Genomic DNA, 23149 nt, shown 5'->3' with positions numbered 1-23149 from the left:
CTCCAGCTAGCGGTGGCTGTATGTAGGAGCCATATGTAATCTGTAGGGGACTGATTCCTGCACTGACCTTGTTATTAGGCTGTGTGTCTCTAGCACCCAGGATCTTTAGTGGTGTTTGTCAGGCACACCAGGTCCATAGGTTTGGCATGAGAATAGTTCCTCCACTTGTATATTGCTCCTATTAACTCCTTAGACTCCATTTACATGGCTACTACCTATGGGCTCTATCTGTTGCATGCAGTATCCCCCTCCCCAGTTTGGGACCGTCCCAGAGAGGTGTGAGGATGGGTAGTTTACATCTTCCTGTGAAATGGGGGTCCAACAGGGAGGATGTGTGGGTGTGAAACTAGACACTGGGATGAGAGGAGAGGGGAGACAGATGGCGGCTCCAGGAGGATCCAAAGGAGTGCAGCACTGCGGGGTTTAATGTTACCATCTGAGCTAGGAGCCTACGACTCCCAGCGTTTATAAACCTGCATACCCGGCCCTTTCATTATCCCTTTTCATGGGTATTAGAGTAGATTTGACGGCCGGGACCCTCACGTGGAGGCGGCCATCGTGTTTACCTCCTGCATTAAACATGACACACGGGGTAACATCTCATTTTAATGTAAAACAAAGAAAATTAAATCCAAAAATCTGATAAATAAAATATGAGAGAAACTGCTGAGCCTGCGGGAAAGTCAGTCCTGGGCCCACGGGTGAATGGAGGCGGCTGCTCCCCGTTATCAGCCTTCTCTATTGTCACATCCCTCCCCCCAGTGCTGAGACCCTTCTGTGTGACTGCCGGACTCTCATCTTCTAACGCGCCAGCTCTGATCTTGGCTGTGAATTATGGGGCCTCAGGGGCCACAAAATGCGACTTCTCCACTACAAAAAGTTTATCAAAAATATATTCTATACAGCAGATTACGGGCAAAAGCTACAGGTCACGTGGCCTGTGCTCCGATCACATCCAAAGCTGCATTCACCGCTCTGTCTACAAACCATAAATTCACTAAATGAAGCTGCTTCATCTTCCACAATGCACCACTCTGTACCAGGAGGTGGCAGCAGTGAGCGCTAACAGGCACCCAAGCAGCCTTGTGAATGCAGCTCTGGATGTGACTGACGCACCAGACCTTCTCCACCTGTCGTTTGGGAGTCTGCATTCTGTAGGTTGTCCGATCACATCCATCCGCCCCCAGAGTACAGGCGCTGAATCTGGGGCCCGGAGAACTGCAGTCCAAGTTTAGCTCCTGAGTTGGGAAGGAAATGCTGGAAGCGCAGGTCAGAGCTCTTCAGGTAACCTCTGATGGCCCCTTCCTCCTCTCGCCCTGGTGGGGGGATGGCGCAGGAGGTGGCTCCGTAGTCCCCTGCACAGGCCATGTCCTGCCCGTAAATCCTGTAGTCTGATTGGCTGTCGTAAATCATAGGGGCTTCCTGAGGGGCTTGGAACGTGGCGATGAAGCGCTGGATGGTGGACGTCCGACTGACCCCCGAAGCTTGGGGTGCACTTTGGCTGTCAACAGAGAAGACACTGATCGTATTACCGACTGACGCAACTCCGGTAACGAGTTTTTGTTTTTTAATTGTTCAAATGCATTTAGCAAAAAAAAAACCATAAGTATAAGGTCTGCCGTTTTTTGTGTATACAGCTCCCAATCCCATCTATAGGTCTCCATCGTAGCAGACTGTGAACAAAATCCATGTCTCGTCTGATCTTCCTGCCAAATGTGTATTAATGAAGTGTAGGAAATGGATGGGAAGGAGTATGACTTCTAGTATTAGTATGCATCGGAGCTGTGAACCTAAAACGGCAGCAGACTGCTTATAAAGGCTATTTTGCATTCTGTACCCACCATGTGTATATGTTGCCATCTTGACCGGGTGGCATCTCGGGGTAGACCTCACTCTCTGACCGTAAGAAGTTGTCAGTAGCTTGGGGGTCCATCTCCAGGCTGTCGGCTTGCTCCTGATTGGCTGTGATGGTGAGAGGGGAGGGGTTTGCTGCATCGGTTGAAGGTGTAGTTGGGTTTGGCGGTGTAATAGGATGGAAAGAACAATCTGGACTGGGGAGCGGTAGAGCGAGACCCCCACCTATATCCAGGGTGGAGTCACAGGGTCCTGAATACAGCGGCCTCTTACACTCGGCTGCTGGGAAGGGAGGGAATAAAAGAGTGAATAATGGACCCAGACCGCCATGTTGCCTCACCGAGCAACAGCGCCACCTAGAAGCAGTAACCTGAGAATTCACAAACAAGATCACCTACCTGGCGGATACAGCTCCTGCTCCTCCTCCTTCTGCTTTGTCGTTGTCATTTTCCTCTTTATTCGAACCGATCGATCCCTGCAAGGAAAAGATCATCTACCCTCCTCAACATGGACATTATAACACACAAAAGAAAAATGGTGGACCAAAGGAAATCATAGGACAGAGACATCGCTGATCTGTAAATGTTGGAAACAAAACTTTCACAACATCTGTCCGTCCTCGCCTGCTATTGAGGTCATTAATGGTCGTCTGAGGAAGGTTCTGCAACTGAACACATTTGGGCACATCACCCGGATCCGCTGCCGGCAGTTCTTGGATAATCGCCAACCAAAGATGTCCCACCGTTCTCAAAGGCCACATTGGTGCAGAGCAACATGGCAGTGGAGGCCAGCACAGAAGTCTTTCCTCAGCGATGAGTCCTGCTTCTGTCCTGGATGCAGTGAGAGCTGGAGACCAAGTGGACAACACCATAAAGAGTCCTTCACGAGGGAACGTCACTCTGGTTCTACTCCCGAGGTTATGGTGAGGGGGTGACATAACTTCCTGTGGCCGAACCCCTCTAATCTTCACTCCTGATGCACTACCAGCTGTGTTACCTTGGAGAAATGGCTGTGGCACTGGTTCCACCGTCAAATCAAAGTGTCCCAGGTGCCATTTTCCACATAACCTCAAACTGCATGTTCCTCGTACTATGAGCCACCTGCATGGCCTAATCCTGCTCCCGTGGCTGCAGCGTCTCCAGACTTGTCTCCCATAGAGCACATCTGGCACGTCATTGGTCGGTGATTACACAGGAGCTGCCAGCAGCGGATTTTGATGATTTGCCTTAAGTGCATTCAGCAGCAGAACCTTCCTCAGATGCAATTAATGACCTCGGCAATAGCACCTGAGGCTGGAAATGCTGGGATTTCCACACGTGGCTCAGATTCCAGAAGGAAGAAGGCCAGAGGTTGTGAGAGTTTCCATTTTTCATCATTTGCAGATCAGTAATGTCTCTGTCCTCTGATTGCCGTCAATTCACAAACTTTCCTTCCTGGTTTTGCAATCTCACTGTTGAGTAGTGTGTGAACTGGACTCAAAACCACCCGACGCTTTACCTTTGCTCTGTAAACAATAAGATTGCTCCATAATCTCTGGTCTACATGCCATAAGCCTCGACTTGTGTTTCTGGTCCATCGCTCCTGTCTCATGGATACATGGCTCTTTACCTGAAAATACCCTCTCCCGCCACCATATATATTCCCCCCACCTCTTATTTTTGAGTCCATCCTCTCGGAAACCTTTTGCAAACGGATTTGTCTGGATCTTCAGCTGTGTTATCTGCGAGGGATAAGATATTACATCATGATTCCCACTTAAGGTCCTGACGACGATCGCACTCTATGGCATATAACCCTTCTTTTACCGACCTTCTCATTCTGGTACGCAGTCACAGTCAGGAACATGGTCTCTGGAAAAGTGAAGGAGGAGCAGCCACCCCATCTGCGGCTAAATACATCCTGGGCTCGGACAATATGGAAGCGGGGCTGGTACCGATGCATGGAGTGCAGGATAATCTGTGGGGTAAAAAGATTGTAAAAGTAATCCTCCCATGATGGGTGGACTGGTGATGGTCATACTGGAGACTACACCGACAGCTGCCATGTCTTCTACTCACATGACCCATCTGGTCCAGTGTATTGTTGGTGAGCTTTATCTTGTGGAAGGAGATTGGCTGCTTCATCCAGTGGGATCCAGGTGCTGGAGAATCGGGGTGGATGTAGACTCTCTCGGGTAACCTCGGTTCGGCTCTTCCGCTTGGCTCCCAGTGATCTTCCTGCCACTTGTATCGGGAATTGTCCACCGGGACGATGTCAGCAAGAAGGACGTATTTACCATCTGGATCAAGGCCGGTGATGCTAACTTTACACTGAGGAAACATCCTCCTACAAGTGACGAAAGATGAAGAAAAATGGAGGATGGGGTGAAGGAGAAGATGGGTGGGGAAAAAAGATCGGGGGTAAGAGGGACGAAATGTAGGAAGATGGAGCATGAGGACAAGGACAAGAAGACGGAGTATGAGGCATGGAATAAGATGGAGGATGAAGGTAGATGGAGAATAAAAAAAAAAAAGGATGAAGCATGAGGAGAAGGACAAGATAAAGGATAATGAGTAGCACAAGATGGAGGAACAGGAGAAGGAAAGAATGATTAAAAAACAAGATGAAGGAAGATGGCAATAGATGGAGAGAAAAGGGTGACAAGATAAAAGAAGATTGGGGAGATGGTGAGGACAAAGAGAGGGACAAGATGGTGGATGAGGGGAGGGAGACGAAGGTAGATGTTGAGGGTAGGGGAAGGATGAAGGTAGATTAATGAGAAACGAGAAGATGAAGTATGTGGAGAAGGACAAGAAGAAGACTGAGAAAAGGGATCGGATGGAGGATGAGGAGAGACTGAAGGATGATGGAGAATATGGAAAGTAAGAACATCAAGGACAAGAAGCTGGATGGAGGAAAAGGAGAAGATGAAGGAGGATGAGGAAAGGGACTAGATGGAGGATGAGGTGAAATCAGGGACAATATCAAGAGATAGACAAGATGGAAGATGAGGAGAGGATAAAGAAACACGGTGAATGATACAATGGACAAGATGAAGAAACATGGAGGATAAGGAGACTGAGTTTTTTTGGGGGGGAGGGGGATGGTGCAATCCTTCCATCTGCTGTAAAGGGTTTTTGGGATATCCTAGTAAAGCCCCCTGACTTGTTTTGGCATGATCCTCTTGCACATCCCTTGTTCGCACCACCCTTCCTATTTTCCTCACCTCCCAGACTTTGTGATGATCATTTCGGTTCCTATGGTGTGGAACTCTTTCCAGAGATCTCGGTTTTCCAGGGTCATCTTTACATCCCCGGGAAGTTGGGGTGCCTCACATGGGGGCTGCGGCTGGCCAAATCCCAGGGCGGGACCTGGGGGCAAGGAGAGGGGTGTGAGGGGGGCAGCTCCAAGAATCCTTTGTGAGGTATCCAGTGCAGTAAAGAGGCTGTCATATCGCTGACTGGTCGGAATCTCAAGTTCTGTAGGGAAGGAAGCAGTAAATGTAACGGAATGGTAATATCCCCCACACCTGTCCTGGGGATGTCCACTAATGTTCGGGAGACACATTGTTTCACAAGAGGGCTGAATTATCGTTTAAGGACCTGGATTATTATGCATTTATATAGCGCCATTTATTCCATGGCGCTTTACAAATGAAAAAAGGGGAAATATAGACAAGTACAATAAACATGTGTAAGACTAGGGACACACAAGTACAGGAGGAGAGGGGACCCTGCCTGCGAGGGCTCACAGTCTACAGGGATGGGAGAAGATACAGTAGGAGAGGGTAGAGCAGGTCCTGCGGTGGTTCAGTAGACCGAGGGTCATTGCAGGCTGTAGGCTTGTCGGAACAGGTGGGTCTTCAGGTTCTTCTTGATGGTTTCCGTTGTTGGTGAGAGTCTGATGTGTTGCGGCAGAGTGCCAGCGTATGGGGGAAGCACGGGAGAAGTCTTGTATGCGGTTGTGGGAAGAAGAGATAAGGGGGAGTAGAGAAGGAGATCTTGAGATGATCGAAGGTTGGGTGCGGGTTGGTCCCCGGAGACCATGTCACAGATGTATGGGGGGAGACAGGTTGTGGATGGCTTTCTATGTCATAGTTAGGGTTTTGAACTGGAGCCTCTGGGTAATAGGAAGCCAGTGAAGGGCCTGGCCTAGGGGGGAGGCTGGGGAATAGCAGGGAGACAGGTGGATTAGTCGGGCAGCAGAGCGTAGGATGGACTGGAGTGGTGCTAGAGGGGAGGCCAGAGAGTAGGAGGTTGCAGTAGTCGAGGCGGGAGATAAGAGCGTGCACTAGTGTTTTTGTGGTTTCATAGTCAAAGAACATGCAGATCCGGGAAATATTTTTGAGTTTGAGGCTGCAGGAGGAGGGGAGGGCTTGGATATGTGGTTTGAAAGAGAGGGCAGAGTCGAGGATCACCCCAAGGCACCGAGCGTGGGGGACTGGGGAAAGAAAGCAGCCATTGACATTGATGGATAGGTCTGGTGGAGGGGTAGAGTGAGATGGGGGCAAGATGATGAATTCTGTTTTGTCTATGTTCAGTTTAAGAAAGCGAGCAGAAAAGAAAGATGAAATAGCAGACAGACATTGTGGGATTTTGGTCTATAGGTGAGGTAAGGTCCAGATAGGTAGATCTGCGTGTCATCGGCGTAGAAGTGATACTGCAAATCGTGGGATTCTATGAGCTGTCCCAGGCCAAAGGTGTAGATGGATGAGCCGGTTACTGGGGCTTTTTGTATTTTAGGGGAAAATGTAGAGTGTTAGGTCTAGTGGTCCGGCTGCATCCGCCTCAGTGGCTTCAGGTCACTCACAAGCTGCTCTGCTTGACAAGTAAGTGCTAAATGGCCGCCATGTCCTGCTAATTGGACCCCTGCAGAGGGTAATGGTAACGAGATGGGACAGCTCCTCCTGTTCCCATATAAATCTAAGGTAGACCAGATGTCCAGAATATCACGGGAACCGACAATGTCAGATCAACAGAAGCTTGGACCAGATCTTCAATAAATACCAGCACCCACAAGACATGTCCTCAGGACATGCAACACAAATACTGGAAACCTCAATTAATGGAGAATTTGTGGCCAGAACCTCAGAATGTACAGTATACCTCAGGAAGTGAGGATGATCAGAACTATACTGAAACTGGACCCATAAAAACCTAAAAGTATTAGAATAGCCTTGGGTTGGAAGAGACCCAAGGCCAATAGAACCACCATTCTATTGGACCCCAGGAAAATACTGGACTAACATGTCGTTGGGGAAACTCTAGAACAGTGGTTCCCAAACTCCAGTCCTCGCGGACCCCAACAGGTCGTTTTCAGGATTTCCATAGTGTTACACATGAGAGAATTCCTGATGCCTTGTTGATACTTCCATCACCTGTGAAATACTAAGGAAATCCTGAAAACATGACAGGTTGGGGGCCGTGAGGACTGGAGTTTGGGAAACACTGCTCTAGAACCTCCAAATCAAGATTGCATAGTCCCAGGACAGCAGCACCATCATTGTACATGATCCATAAAGTTGTGGATCCACCAGAACCTCACTGCTACCCTGAACTTGCAGAGTCACCAGGCCACCAGAAACACCACAATACTGTATCCCACGAGAACCGAGAAACTTATTGCCATGCTGGACCAATAAATCTGAGATTAAACTTGAACCTTATTTCTAGACTGGACCTGCATAGCCCCATGACTCTAGAAACATCACTATACTGGACACATAAAATCCTAAGAGCACTGGACTTGCAGAACCATGGCCAGCAGAACCACAACTATACTAGACATTCATTGTCATGCTGGACCGTCAAAGATCACGAAACCTCAGAAATTCATGATTGTATTGGACCTACACAATCACCAGAAGACCAGAATGCCTCTACTCTGCTGGACCAAAACAGTCTAGACTTCCAGAACCTCAATACTATCCTGAAGTCACAGTTACAGAAAAAAAAAAAAAAAGCAGGACATCAGAACTTGTAACGAACATAAACACAATCTCGGATACATTAGTCCAGAACCTTAGAAATAAATTGGACTTGCACAGAACCACATTAGAAGCTTAGGAGTCACCAAAACCACCATTTATGTCAGGAGATCAACATTCAAATGTATCAGAGCCACAAGTTGTTGGACCAAAAAGCATTTCTAGAGAGGGTGGAATGTGTTCCATCCCAAGGTTGTAAAACTGGTGATCTGATTCAGGAGGAATTGGACTGAACACAATTTTTGCTTCTAATGAAACATAGAGGTTGACATTAGATCTATAGATGAGGTATCATGGGGTCCAAAGACTTTCCTTTGCCCTTCAGAAGCTCACCTGATATCTACTGCGATATGAACGTATGATACAAAATGCAGGACACATGATCAATTATAGATCTCTCCTGGACATGATGACACAAGGAACCTCAAGAGATGCCTCCAACATCTACCCAACCAAGCATAGTCTTACGTACCTGGGTACCTGTAGGGTTCATGGTGTCCACTGGCTGATGGGTAGGTTGGTGGTCTCACAGCATAGGGCGGTCCGTATTGCTGGAATATGTCTGTGTGATACATGGTGTGTAAGATCAGAGTATGAGCTTCATGAAGATCCTACAAGAAGTGAGGCTGAAGAGGAGAAGGTCCTTGTGATGATGGGGCCAGTCACTGGGGTGAAGATAACACATTGACTCTTCCTTAAAGTCCGCCCTGCACCTTTTGATGTGGGACCCTCCTGCTAGGTGAGAGGGGGCAGCAGGAGGAGGTCTCTTCACACATTAGAACTGAATTAAACTTTATTAAGGGTCTTTATGGCCGTCCTGTGCCTCAGTTTGACCAGTTGTCAGGAAATGCAGAATTCAGGGAAAGAAGGAGGAGGAAGAAGCAAGAAGGTTGTAATGAGCAGATCTGTCCTTCCATAGAAGGTCCCACCACATGGAAGAGAAGACGATGCCTTTACTACATGTCTGATACATGGGGATGTCATATATCACATAGACAAGGCTCTGATACAGTATCACGCATGAAAGGACTAGATACAGAAGAAGCTCAGTGTATATGGTGGTAGACCTCAGTGATATCACATGATGGAGGTAGTAGTGCTCAGTGATGTCACACGCTGGTGGTAGTAGTGCTCAGTGATATGTCACGTTGGGGGTAGTGGTGCTCAGTGATATCACACGATGGGGGTTGTGGTGCTCAGTGATGTCACGCGATGGTGGTTGTGCTCAGTGATGTCACACGATGGTGGTTGTGCTCAGTGATATCACACGATGGTGGTGGTAGTAGTGCTCAGTGATATCACACTGGTGGTAGTAGTGCTCAGTGATATCACATTATTGGGGTAGTAGTGCTCAGTGATATCACACGATGGGGTAGTAGTCCTCAGTGATATCACACGATGGGGTAGTAGTCCTCAGTGATTTCACACGATGGGGGTAGTAGTGCTCAGTGATTTCACACGATGGGGGTAGTAGTGCTCAGTGATTTCACATGATGGGGGTAGTAGTCCTCAGTGATATCACACGATGGTGGTAGTAGTGCTCAGTGATATCACACGCTGGGGGTAGTAGTGCTCAGTGATGTCACGCGATGGTGGTAGTAGTGCTCAGTGATATCACATGATGGAGGTAGTGCTCAGTGATATCACATGATGGAGGTAGTAGTGCTCAGTGATATCACATGATGGAGGTAGTAGTGCTCAGTGATGTCACGCGATGGTGGTTGTTGTGCTCAGTGATGTCACGCGATGGTGGTTGTTGTGCTCAGTGATGTCACACGCTGGGGGTAGTAGTGCTCAGTGATGTCACACGCTGGGGGTAGTAGTGCTCAGTGATGTCACATGATGGGGGTAGTAGTGCTCAGTGATGTCACACGATGGGGGTAGTAGTGCTCAGTGATGTCACGATGGTGGTTGTTGTGCTCAGTGATATCACATGATGGGGGTAGTAGTGCTCAGTGATATCACATGATGGAGGTAGTAGTGCTCAGTGATGTCACGCAATGGTGGTTGTGCTCAGTGATATCACATGATGGAGGTAGTAGTGCTCAGTGATATCACATGATGGAGGTAGTAGTGCTCAGTGATGTCACGCGATGGTGGTTGTTGTGCTCAGTGATGTCACGCGATGGTGGTTGTTGTGCTCAGTGATGTCACACGCTGGGGGTAGTAGTGCTCAGTGATGTCACACGCTGGGGGTAGTAGTGCTCAGTGATGTCACATGATGGGGGTAGTAGTGCTCAGTGATGTCACACGCTGGGGGTAGTAGTGCTCAGTGATGTCACGCGATGGAGGTAGTAGTGCTCAGTGATATCACATGATGGAGGTAGTAGTGCTCAGTGATATCACATGATGGGGGTAGTAGTGCCCAGTGATATCACACGATGGGGGTAGTAGTGCTCAGTGATGTCACACGATGGTGGTAGTAGTGCTCAGTGATATCACACGATGGTGGTAGTAGTGCTCAGTGATGTCACGCGATGGTGGTTGTTGTGCTCAGTGATATCACATGATGGGGGTAGTAGTGCTCAGTAATGTCACACGATGGTGGTAGTAGTGCTCAGTGATGTCACACGATGGTGGTAGTAGTGCTCAGTGATGTCACACGATGGTGGTAGTAGTGCTCAGTGATGTCACACGATGGTGGTAGTAGTGCTCAGTGATATCACACGATGGGGGTAGTAGTGCTCAGTGATGTCACACGATGGTGGTTGTGCTCAGTGATATCACACGATGGGGGTAGTAGTGCTCAGTGATGTCACACGATGGTGGTACTAGTGCTCAGTGATATCACACGATGGGGGTAGTAGTGCTCAGTGATATCACACGATGGGGGTAGTAGTGCTCAGTGATTTCACACGATGGGGGTGGTAGTACTCAGTGATGTCACACGATGGGGGTGGTAGTGCTCAGTGATATCACACGATGGTGGTTGTTGTGCTCAGTGATATCACACGATGGGGGTAGTAGTGCTCAGTGATTTCACACGATGGGGGTAGTAGTGCTCAGTGATGTCACACGATGGGGGTGGTAGTACTCAGTGATGTCACACGATTGTGGTAGTAGTGCTCAGTGATGTCACACGATGGGGGTAGTAGTGCTCAGTGATGTCACACGATGGTGGTAGTAGTGCTCAGTGATGTCACACGATGGTGGTAGTAGTGCTCAGTGATGTCACACGATGGGGGTAGTAGTACTCAGTGATGTCACACGATGGTGGTAGTAGTGCTCAGTGATATCACACGATGGGGTAGTAGTGCTCAGTGATATCACACGATGGTGGTTGTTGTGCTCAGTGATATCACACGATGGGGTAGTAGTGCTCAGTGATGTCACACGATGGTGGTTGTTGTGCTCAGTGATATCACATGATGGGGGTAGTAGTGCTCAGTGATATCACATGATGGGGGTAGTAGTGCTCAGTGATATCACACAATGGTGGTTGTGCTCAGTGATATCACATGATGGTGGTTGTTGTGCTCAGTGATATCACACGATGGGGGTAGTAGTGCTCAGTGATGTCACACGATGGGGGTAGTAGTGCTCAGTGATGTCACACGATGGGGGTAGTAGTACTCAGTGATGTCACACGATGGTGGTTGTTGTGCTCAGTGATATCACACGATGGGGGTAGTAGTGCTCAGTGATTTCACATGATGGGGGTAGTAGTGCTCAGTGATGTCACACGATTGTGGTAGTAGTGCTCAGTGATGTCACACGATGGGGGTAGTAGTGCTCAGTGATGTCACACGATGGTGGTAGTAGTGCTCAGTGATGTCACACGATGGTGGTAGTAGTGCTCAGTGATGTCACACGATGGTGGTAGTAGTGCTCAGTGGTATCACACGATGGGGGTAGTAGTGCTCAGTGATGTCACACGATGGGGGTAGTAGTGCTCAGTGATATCACACGATGGTGGTTGTTGTGCTCAGTGATGTCACACGATGGTGGTTGTTGTGCTCAGTGATATCACACGATGGTGGTTGTTGTGCTCAGTGATATCACATGATGGGGGTAGTAGTGCTCAGTGATATCACATGATGGGGGTAGTAGTGCTCAGTGATATCACACGATGGTGGTTGTGCTCAGTGATATCACACGATGGTGGTTGTTGTGCTCAGTGATATCACACAATGGTGGTTGTTGTGCTCAGTGATATCACACAATGGGGGTAGTAGCCCTCAATAGCAGAATTCTATGTTGCATATTAGTAGGGGCTCGCGACCATCACCCCTTACAATAACAGGTCTTCGCAGATGTCCCTCATAAGGAGGTGACATGGGGCTGCAGACGCAGAGCTGCTTCTTTGTACTAATTTCACAGATAGGTGCAAACTTGACCGCCATTAACCCCTCACTCCCACACCATGTGCAGTCACATGGGGACCTGGAAGGACAAACCTCCACCTGCCCACCAGGGAGAAAGGACGAATCCCCCATGGAACAGGTGGAGATAGCACATTAGAAAAACATTCTCCTAAAAGGGGGCACTGTCCGGGGGGCCAGCAAGACCCCCTGATCCCGGATATTTAGATACAGGGCAGTGAACTGAATCTGTCTCTTCATGTGATCCCAGACAGACGGGATGATGGGAGATCAGGGCTCTGAGGGGCCGGGTCATTACCCCCAGGACTCCTCGATATTAGTGATATTGGCTGTATATTGGGGGTTGTTGTCCGGCTGCAGAATAAATTTGGAGCTAATCAGACGGCTGTCTGATCATATTACATGATGGGTCGGTGTCTGCCTGTATTTCTCAGCATTGAGGACACCATTAATCCTGACCAAATCCACAGCTCCATCTGCTGAAATGCAGCCACAAACCTGTAGGACCCTCCATTGGGTGTCACTGCTCCTGCAGACCCTCATTATTGTGCCGCTCTCCGGCCCTCTGGAAATAGTCTGCTTCTGTTCCAGCTGAATATTTCATAGTGTACTCCTCAGTCCTGCTGACATTATCTGCACCCCGGATCCTCAGTTTTTGTGCAGAGTTGAGTCACTTGTTTCCATGTAGAAGGTTTGGGGTTCGGCTGTAACTCTTCCATGAAGATGACTTCTGGCCAAACTTCTCCGAACACAAGATGGATGCAGCTGGTCCCAGTTGTGAGTTGATGGCACTGCTGAACATCTGATATTTTAAGTGGAGTAATCACAATGGTTTCTTCATCTGCTGTGCTAAGTTTCTTTGGCCTGACCACTGTGTCTATGGTCCTCAATGATGCCCATTTCTTGGTGCTTCCATAGAACTTGGATAGCACATCTTGAATCTAGACGTCCCCCCAGACTTTTGTCACATCTTTCCCTGGTACTCCAAAACAGTGTCTGCAAATTGAGATTCTGGCTTGACTTTTATCCCAAGTCATGTAACAAGGCTTGTTAAAAGGTCAACATTGACTTCTAGGATTGTTACTGCCAATAGGTGGCACTAGAGTTCTAGTCCTCTTCCTCTCTGAAGAGACAATTTGCATAATTAGCATCTTTCCCTGGGTGACACCTTGCTGATGCAGTAGAACTACCTTTTGTCTTGTAGCTGTGTTCAATCTTCCTATGGTGTATTCTCTGTGACATGAAATGGTTTTCAACAACCTCACCTTTGTGGCACAGTTTGGCTGGTCCTCGCCCAGTTTTAGGTTTCATACGCAGCTGTTTCTGTTACCGTTGTTTCCACTACTCCGACAACATCATCTTAAATACTATATTACCCTTTACAGAATAAAAATACTCAATACTCATTTGAAACAAAAGGGGGAGATCCTACCGCTGTGCCGCATTGGACGATCCGCCTAGTAGAAGTGACCACTGCCATAAATAAATCATATGATGTACTTTATTAAGAATAGCAAAATACATACAATACAAAATAACAAGATAAAACCTCCAGTGTTTACCTTGGGGTGGACCCACAGCACAGTGCGCCGCATCATGCTCCCGGCAATCTGCCTGACTCGCATAACTGCGCCGTACAACTTCTCATTGGCATTGCATCACTTTAAAAGGACCTGCGTCCCTCCTCCCCCACAGAGGAAGTGTTGGACGGAACGCGCGTCGGGGCAGAGGATGGTGGGCAGACCGGATCACTATACATTACTTATAAGTTTTATCAGCAGGGTCCCTGCATATATCAACATTGACAGCATTGTGCTGCTTATACACTACTAGCTAAATAATGGACTGTGAGCAACAGTGGACATTTGTATTGTAGGCACCAGCACTATGATTCAGGACAATCACATTTTATATTATGACATATACATGGTTGTCTGGTGATAAGTGCTTAATTCCTTTGGGACAACACTATTTGTTAGCTCACCTGCATGTGTATTACGTATGTAGGATTTGTGTGTGCTGGGTGTGTGTCCTGCCGCCCCTCACACAGGAGGAGTGTGTTATTGTGTTACTTTGTGTTTTATGTCTATTTGTATTGCTATTCTCCACAAAGTACATGATGTGATTAATGGTAGTGGTCCCTTCTGGCTCCGGGGGGCGTCGCACTCTGCGGCACGGTGCTCGGCTGCTTTTGACTTACAATCAATACTCATTTTCGTATAAATGTGTACAATTCTAAAAATCCCTGACTGTACGAGTGACCGAGAGGAGATGAAAGGACAATTATTGACGGGATTTACATTCAACTTTTCTTCACTCATTTTCCATTTAGTTAATCGATAAAAATAAACTTTTTGATTTTCAAGGCTGTGTGCTCACGTAAGCGGTTTTCCCGGTAAAAACGCTTCAAAATCGCATACAAAAAGCATCTGATTCATTTCAATGAATTCCGCACTTTTTGTGCTCATTGATGCGTTTTTTACCGCGGTAAAAACTGTAGCATGCTCATTAATTTTGTGGAAAAGTCCACGTACCTAGCTATTTTCTATGAGACTGAAGATGCGTGGAAAAAAAAGCATAAAAACCGCGTGGTTTTTGCACGGAAAACACACGGAAAAAACGCGCGTTTTCTGGGAAGGAGTCCGGTTTTCATGCAGAGATTTTCTGCATACGTGGGTACATAGCCTTAAGCTTCTTATTCTGAGGCATTTTTCAACACCTGCCTAAAACTTTACCTGCTATGTATCTCCCAGCAAAATCAGGGAATGTGATGTCTATTAGTCATCTGAAATCCACCACCTGTCTCATCGCAGGCTCCACCAGCAGAATAGTGAGTGCAGCTCTGGGGTATAATACAGGATGTAACTCAGGATCAGTAATGTAATGTATGTACACAGTGACTGCACCAGCAGAATAGTGAGTGCAGCTCTGGAGTATAATACAGGATGTAACTCAGGATCAGTAATGTAATGTATGTACACAGTGACTGCACCAGCAGAATAGTGAGTGCAGCTCTGGAGTATAATACAGGATGTAACTCAGGATCAGTAATGTAATGTATGTACACAGTGACTGCACCAGCAGGATTGTGAGTGCAGCTCTGGAGTATAATACAGGATGTAACTCAGGATCAGTAATGTAATGTATGTACACAGTGACTGCACCAGCAGGATAGTGAGTGCAGCTCTGGGGTATAATACAGGGTGTAACTCAGAATCAGTAATGTAATGTATGTACACAGTGACTGCACCGGCAGAATAGTGAGTGCAGCTCTGGAGTATAATACAGGATGTAACTCAGGATCAGTAATGTAATGTATGTACACAGTGACTGCACCGGCAGAATAGTGAGTGCAGCTCTGGAGTATAATACAGGATGTAACTCAGGATCAGTAATGTAATGTATGTACACAGTGACTGCACCGGCAGAATAGTGAGTGCAGCTCTGGAGTATAATACAGGATGTAACTCAGGATCAGTAATGTAATGTATGCACACAGTGACTGCACCAGCAGAATAGTGAGTGCAGCTCTGGGGTATAATACCTAAATAAAAGCAACCCTCCTCATACACCTTTCAGTCTTACAGTGTACATGATGGGTGACATAGGCGTCACTGCGTGACAGCTTGGCACACCCCGGCCAGTGTATGGAGCGAGTGTGATGTCTCCGGGTGTCACGGTAATAACATAAAGTAATTAGCACTAATACAATATAAAGACACTAATTATGTGAGAAGTGCCCGGACGGTGAGCGGGGAGTACTGGTAGGGTGCCACCTGTTGGCTGGACCGTGGTATTCAGCCCACACACAGCAGCCCCATCTCCCGGGAATATCCAGTGCTTGTGAGAAAATCCTGGATGAATACAAGACTTATTTATTCAGTGATCAGAGTGGGTAGCGCCAACATATACGAGGGGCGATCCAAAAGTAATGATAATCGGTTATTTCTATTGCACACAGAAATTAAAATAAAATGTTTTCTTCTCTCTTAGGTACCCACTAGTCCAGGAACAAAAAAATCACTTAACTAGGCCACGATTCCCGGGAGCTACATTCATTTGAATATGAACTGCCAAGGAGTGAACATCAAAATGGGAAAAAAACGAGCTCAGAGCTGTCATCAAATACCTCTGCTTGGAAAAAAATGTCTACCAAAGACATACACAGCAACTTGGTGGAAACATTGGGGGACTCTTCTCCTCCATATTCCACAGTTGCACGCTGGGCCAAGGAATTTAAGCTGGGAAGAACATCGACGGAAGATGAACATCGCGAAGGACGCCCATCCACGTCCCTCAATGAAGAAAACATGAAAAAAGTTGAAGAAGTTGTGTTGGCAGATCGAAGAGTGACTATCAGGCATGTAGCTGAGGTCACTGGGATCTCATATGGCAGTATTCAAAGAATCCTTGCAAAAGAATTGCATATGAGAAAGGTCTCCGCGCGTTGGGTGCCAAAAATGTTAGCCGACGAGCAAAAGAAGAAACGAGTTGACATTTCAATAGCAAATCTCGAAAAGTTCCAAGCAGACAAGGAGAATTTTTTTGTCACGTTTTTTGACCATGGATGAGACCTGGATCCACCACTTTGTTCCCGAAACTAAACAATCGATGACATGGAAACGAGCCGACGAACCGACGCCGAAGAAATTCAAAGTGTCAAGCTCAGCAGGGAAGGTTATGGCGTCCCGTTTTTTGGGACGCTGAAGGAATTATTATGGTGGACTATTTGGAGAAGGGAGCCACTATTACGGGCTCCTACTACGCAGAACAAATAAGATTGCGGGAGGCTATCAAGGAGAAAAGGCGCGGCAAACTGCGGGCTGGAGTGCTGTTTCACCAAGATAACGCACCGGCTCACAAAGCTGCAGTTGCCATGGCTACCATTCAAGAAGCGGGCTTTGAACTGGTGGAACACCCCCCCTATTCACCAGATCTAGCCCCCCAGTGACTTCTTTCACTTTCCTCGGCTCAAGGAACACCTTCGGGGCAAGAAATTTGACAATAGCGACGTGATAACCGCTGTTGGGGAGTTTTTTGAGGGTCAAGATCAAGAATTTTTTCGAAGGGAATTCTAAGTTTAGAAAAGAGATGGACTAAATGTATAGACTTGTTAGGAGACTATGTAGAAAAATAAAAAAAAATTTTTGACTATATTCATTGTTTATTATTGATTATCATTACTTTTGGATCGCCCCTCGTACTGCGCCCTGAGGCCACATTCACACGGTCAGTATTTTACATCAGTATTTGTAGCCAAAACCAGGAGGGTGATAGAATCACGGCACCACTTCTGTATTTATCACCCTCCTGGTTTTGGCTGCAACTACTGATGTAAAATACTGACCGTGTGAACATGGCCTGACCGGCACTAATAATATGAGGCCTCTCACAGCGCTGTCATTTGTAATAAGTCTGTAGCCTACAGCGTCTTCAAGGAGGGGAAGGAGCTACAAACTTTATGTAATGGTTTTCAGCCCCTAAGGTACAGTAGACAATTGGAGCTGAAGTGTAAAGTATAAGGGACGTACAGAGCAGCTGCTCCAGCCCCTGAACGACATAAGGTAGGTTTCAGACCTTTTCACCTTACATGCAAATGGCCAAAACAGCTACGCGTAATGACAAAATTGTGTTCTAATAAAGTAGAGCTGAAGTGTAAAGCATGGTGGAAAAAAATAGCAGTGACCTATGTCTGTGACAAGACATGAGGCAGATATGAGTTCCTGAAATTTCAATAGACAACGCAGCAAAGATGGAGTCACTGATCATAGCTGCACCTTTATAGAGGAGAATTGCTGAGCATGGTGAGGCACTGCAGCAGACCTTTTGTTATGCTCCTGCTCCAGAGCAGCACTCAGAATTCTTCTGGTGCATTCACTGTGTACATATATTACACACTTGGTCAAAATTGTTGGTCCCCCTCGTTTAATGACAGAAAAATCCACAATGGTCACAGAAATAACTTGAATCTGACAAAAGTAGTAATAAATCAAAAATGTATGAAAACGAACAAATGAAAGTCAGAAGCAGCCCCAGAACATAACAGAGCCTCCTCCATGTTTCACAGTAGGGACAGTGTTCTTTTCAGCCATGCTTCCACAGAATTTTTCAAAAAAATAACAATCATGAAATAGGCCTGGACAGAAATGATGGTAAGCCTGAAAATATCTCCACGCAGCTCGATGTTCCTGTGACTACAGCTGCACATATTATTCAGAAATGTAAGCTCCATGGTATTGTAGCCGACCTCCCTGGACGTGGCCGCAGGAGGGAAACTGATGACAAATCAAAGAGACGGATAATACGAATGGTAACAAAAAAGCCCAGAAAAACTACTAAACAGATTAAAGGTGAACTTCAAGCTCAAGGAACATAAGTGTCACATCACACCATCCGTCGTATGAGCCAAAGTGGACTTCATGGGAGACGACCAAGGAGGACGCCATTGTTGAAAAAATATATAAAAGCCAGACTGGAATTTGTCAAACTGCATATTGACAAGCTACAATGCTTCTGGGAGAATGTCCTTTGGACAGATGAGACAAAAATGGAACTAGTTGGCAAGGCACCTCAGCTCTATGTTCACAGACTGAAAAATGAAACATGTCAAGAAAAGAACGCTGTCCCTACTGTGAAACATGGAGGAGGCTCTGTTATGTTTTGGAGCTGCTTTGCTGCATCTGGCACAGGGTATCTAGAATCTGTGCAGGTTACAATTAAATCTCAAGACTATCAAGGGATTCTAGAGAGAAATGTGCTGCCCAGTGTCAGAAAGCTTGGTCTCAGTCACGGGTCATGGGTCTTGCAACAGGAAAATGACCCAAAACCACAGCTAAAAACACCTAAGAATGGCTAAGAGGAAAACATTGGGCTATTCTGAGTTACATCCTGTATTATACTCCAGAGTTGCAGTTCTGCTGGTGCAGTCACTGTGTACATACATTACTGATCCTGAGTTACCTCCTGTATTATACCCCAGAGCTGCACTCACTATACTGCTGGTCCATTCACTGTGTACATACATGACATTACTGATCCTGAGTTACATCCTGCATTATTCTCCAGAGCTGCACTCACTATTCTGCTGGTGCAGTCACTGTGTACATACATGACATTACTGATCCTGAGTTACATCCTGTGTTATTCTCCAGAGCTGCACTCACTATTCTGCTGGTGCAGTCACTGTGTACATACATTACTGATCCTGAGTTACAGTTGTGGCCAAAAGTATTGACACCCCTGCAATTCTGTCAGATAATACTCAGTTTCTTCCTGAAAATGATTGCAAACACAAATTCTTTGGTATTATTATCTTCATTTAATTTGTCTTAAATGAAAAAACACAAAAGAGAATGAAGCAAAAAGCAAAACATTGATCATTTCACACAAAACTCCAAAAATGGGCCAGACAAAAGTATTGGCACCCTCAGCCTAATACGTGGTTGCACAACCTTTAGCCAAAATAACTGCGACCAACCGCTTCCGGTAACCATCAATGAGTTTCTTACAATGCTCTGCTGGAATTTTAGACCATTCTTCTTTGGCAAACTGCTCCAGGTCCCTGATATTAGAAGGGTGCCTTCTCCAAACTGCCATTTTTAGATCTCTCCACAGGTGTTCTATGGGATTCAGGTCTGGACTCATTGCTGGCCACCTTAGAAGTCTCCAGTGCTGTCTCTCAAACCATTTTCTAGTGCTTTTTGAAGTGTGTTTTGGGTCATTGTCCTGCTGGAAGACCCATGGAGACCCAGCTTTCTCACACTGGGCCCTACATTATACTGCAAAATTTGTTGGTAGTCTTCAGACTTCATAATGCCATGCACACGGTCAAGCAGTCCAGTGCCAGAGGCAGCAAAGCAACCCCAAAACATCAGGGAACCTCCGCCATATTTGACTGTAGGGACCGTGTTCTTTTCTTTGAATGCCTCTTTTTTTTCTCCTGTAAACTCTGTTGATGCCTTTGCCCAAAAAGCTCTACTTTTGTCTCCTCTGACCAGAGAACATTCTTCCAAAATGTTTTAGGCTTTTTCAGGTAAGTTTTGGCAAACTCCAGCCTGGCTTTTTTATGTCTCAGGGTAAGAAGTGGGGTCTTCCTGGGTCTCCTACCATACAGTCCCTTTTCAATCAGACGCCGATGGATAGTACGGGTTGACACTGTTGTACCCTCGGACTGCAGGGCAGCTTGAACTTGTTTGGATGTTAGTCGAGGTTCTTTATCCAACATCCGCACAATCTTGCGTTGAAATCTCTTGTCAATTTTTCTTTTCCGTCCACATCAAGGGAGGTTAGCCACAGTGCCATGGGCTTTACACTTCTTGATGACACTGCGCACGGTAGACACAGGAACATTCAGGTCTTTGGAGATGGACTTGTAGCCTTGAGATTGCTCATGCTTCCTCACAATTTGGTTTCTCAAGTCCTCAGACAGTTCTTTGGTCTTCTTTCTTTTCTCCATGCTCAATGTGGTGCACACAAGGACACAGGACAGAGGTTGAGTCAACTTTAATCCATGTCAACTGGCTGCAAGTGTGATTTAGTTATTGCCAACACCTGTTAGGTGCCACAGGGAAGTTACAGGTGCTGCTAATTACACAAATTAGAGAAGCATCACATGATTTTTCCAACAGTGCCAATACTTTTGTCCACCCTCTTTTTTTATGTTTGGTGTGGAATTATATCCAATTTGGCTTTAGGACAATTCTTTTTGTGTCTTTTCATTTAAGACAAATTAAATGAAGATAATAATACCAAAGAATTTGTGTTTGCAATCATTTTCAGGAAGAAACTGAGTATTATCTGACAGAATTGCAGGGGTGTCAATACTTTCGGCCAGAACTGTACATCCTGTATTATACCCCAGAGCTGCACTCACTATTCTGCTGGTGCAGTCACTGTGTACATACATTACATTACTGATCCTGAGTTACATCCTGTATTATACTCCAGAGCTGCTCTCACTATTCTGCTGGTGCAGTCACTGTGTACATACATTACATTACTGATCCTGAGTTACATCCTGTATTATACTCCAGAGCTGCTCTCACTATTCTGCTGGTGCAGTCACTGTGTACATACATTACATTACTGATCCTGAGTTACATCCTGTATTATACACCAGAGCTGCACTCACTATTCTGCTGGTGCAGTCACTGTGTACATACATTACATTACTGATCCTGAGTTACATCCTGTATTATACTCCAGAGCTGCACTCACTATTCTGCTGGTGCAGTCACTGTGTACATACATTACATTACTGATCCTGAGTTACATCCTGTATTATACTCCAGAGCTGCACTCACTATTCTGCTGGTGCAGTCACTGTGTACATACATTACATTACTGATCCTGAGTTACATCCTGTATTATACCCCAGAGCTGCACTCACTATTCTGCTGGTGCAATCACTGTGTACATACATTACATTACTGATCCTGAGTTACATCCTGTATTATACTCCAGAGCTGCACTCACTATTCTGCTGGTGCAGTCACTGTGTACATACATTGCATTACTGATCCTGAGTTACATCCTGTATTATACTCCAGAGCTGCACTCACTGTTCTGCTGGTGTAGTCACTGTGTACATACATTACATTGCTAGTCCAGTCACTGTGTACATAGAGTACAGACCAAAAGTTTGGACACACCTCATTCAAAGAGTTTTCTTTATTTTCATGACTATGAAAATTGTAGATTCACTCTGAAGGCATCAAAACTATGAATTAACACATGTGGAATTATATAATTACCAAAAAGTGTGAAACAACTGAAAATATGTCTTATATTCTAGGTTCTTCAGAGTAGCCACCTTTTGCTTTGATTACTGCTTTGCACACTCTTGGCATTCTCTTGATGAGCTTCAAGAGGTAGTCACCGGAAATAGTCTTCCAACAGTCTTGAAGGAGTTCCCAGAGATGCTTAGCCCTTGTTGGCCCTTTTGCCTTCACTCTGCGGTCCAGCTCATCCCAAACCATATCGATAGGGTTCAGGTCTGGTGACTGTGGAGGCCAGGTCATCTGGCGTAGCACCCATCACTCTCCTTGGTCAGATAGCCCTTACACAGCCTGGAGGTGTGTTTGGGGTCATTGTCCTGCTGAAAAATAAAGGATGGAAAAGCAAGGCGCTGCAAGATGCTGTGGTAGCCATACTGGTTCAGCATGCCTTCAATTTTGAATAAATCCCCAATAGTGTCACCAGCAAAGCCCCCCCCACACCATCACACCTCCTCCTCCATGCTTCACGGTGGGAACCAGGCATGTAGAGTCCATCCATTCACCTTTTCTGCGTCGCGCAAAGACGTGGTTGGAACCAAAGATCTCAAATTTGGACTCATCAGACCAAAGCACAGATTTCCACTGGTCTAATGTCCATTCATTGTGTTCTTTAGCCCAAACAAGTCTCTTCTGCTTGTTGCCTGTCCTTAGCAGTGGTTTCCTAGCAGCTATTTTACCATGAAGGCCTGCTGCACAAAGTCTCCTCTTAACAGTTGTTGTAGAGATGTGTCTGCTGCTAGAACTCTGTGTGGCATTGACCTGGTCTCTAATCTGAGCTGCTGTTAACCTGCGATTTCTGAGGCTGGTGACTCGGATGAACTTATCCTCCGCAGCAGAGGTGACTCTTCGTCTTCCTTTCCTGGGGCTGTCCTCATGTGAGCCAGATTCTTTGTAGCGCTTGACGGTTTTTGCCAATGCACTTGGGGACACTTTAAAAGTTTTCCCAATTTTTCGGACTGACTGACCTTCATTTCTTAAAGTAATGATGGCCACTCGTTTTTCTTTACTCAGCTGCTTTTTTCTTGCCATAATACAAATTCTAACAGTCTATTCAGTAGGACTATCAGCTGTGTATCCACCAGACTTCTGCACAAAATAACTGATGGTCCCAACCCCATTTATAAGGCAAGAAACCTGACAGGGCACGCCTGTGAAGTGAAAACCATTTCCGGTGACAACCTCTTGAAGCTCATCAAGAGAATGCCAAGAGTGTGCAAAGCAGTAGTCAAAGC

At 46.3% G+C, this 23149-nt stretch overlaps 1 protein-coding gene across 1 annotated transcript; it reads right to left on the bottom strand.

Annotated features, from left to right (window-relative positions):
* Positions 1-1167: 1167 nt before the first annotated feature.
* On the bottom strand, positions 1168-8394 carry LOC141050763 (T-box transcription factor TBX6-like). Its single transcript, XM_073547406.1, has 8 exons — positions 8292-8394; positions 5060-5312; positions 3912-4179; positions 3664-3810; positions 3504-3574; positions 2253-2329; positions 1842-2133; positions 1168-1501 (listed from the first exon to the last, which is right to left on the bottom strand). Exons 1-8 carry the CDS (start codon positions 8392-8394, stop codon positions 1168-1170), a joined length of 1545 nt encoding a protein of 514 aa, XP_073403507.1.
* Positions 8395-23149: the final 14755 nt, after the last annotated feature.

The sequence above is a fragment of the Dendrobates tinctorius genome, unplaced genomic scaffold (assembly GCF_039654945.1).
Source record: "Dendrobates tinctorius isolate UK_male_01 unplaced genomic scaffold, ASM3965494v1 ptg000152l, whole genome shotgun sequence".
NCBI lineage: Eukaryota > Metazoa > Chordata > Amphibia > Anura > Dendrobatidae > Dendrobates > Dendrobates tinctorius.
The sequence above is the reverse complement of the archived record's forward strand: the minus strand, read 5'-3'. Positions and strand labels throughout refer to the sequence as shown.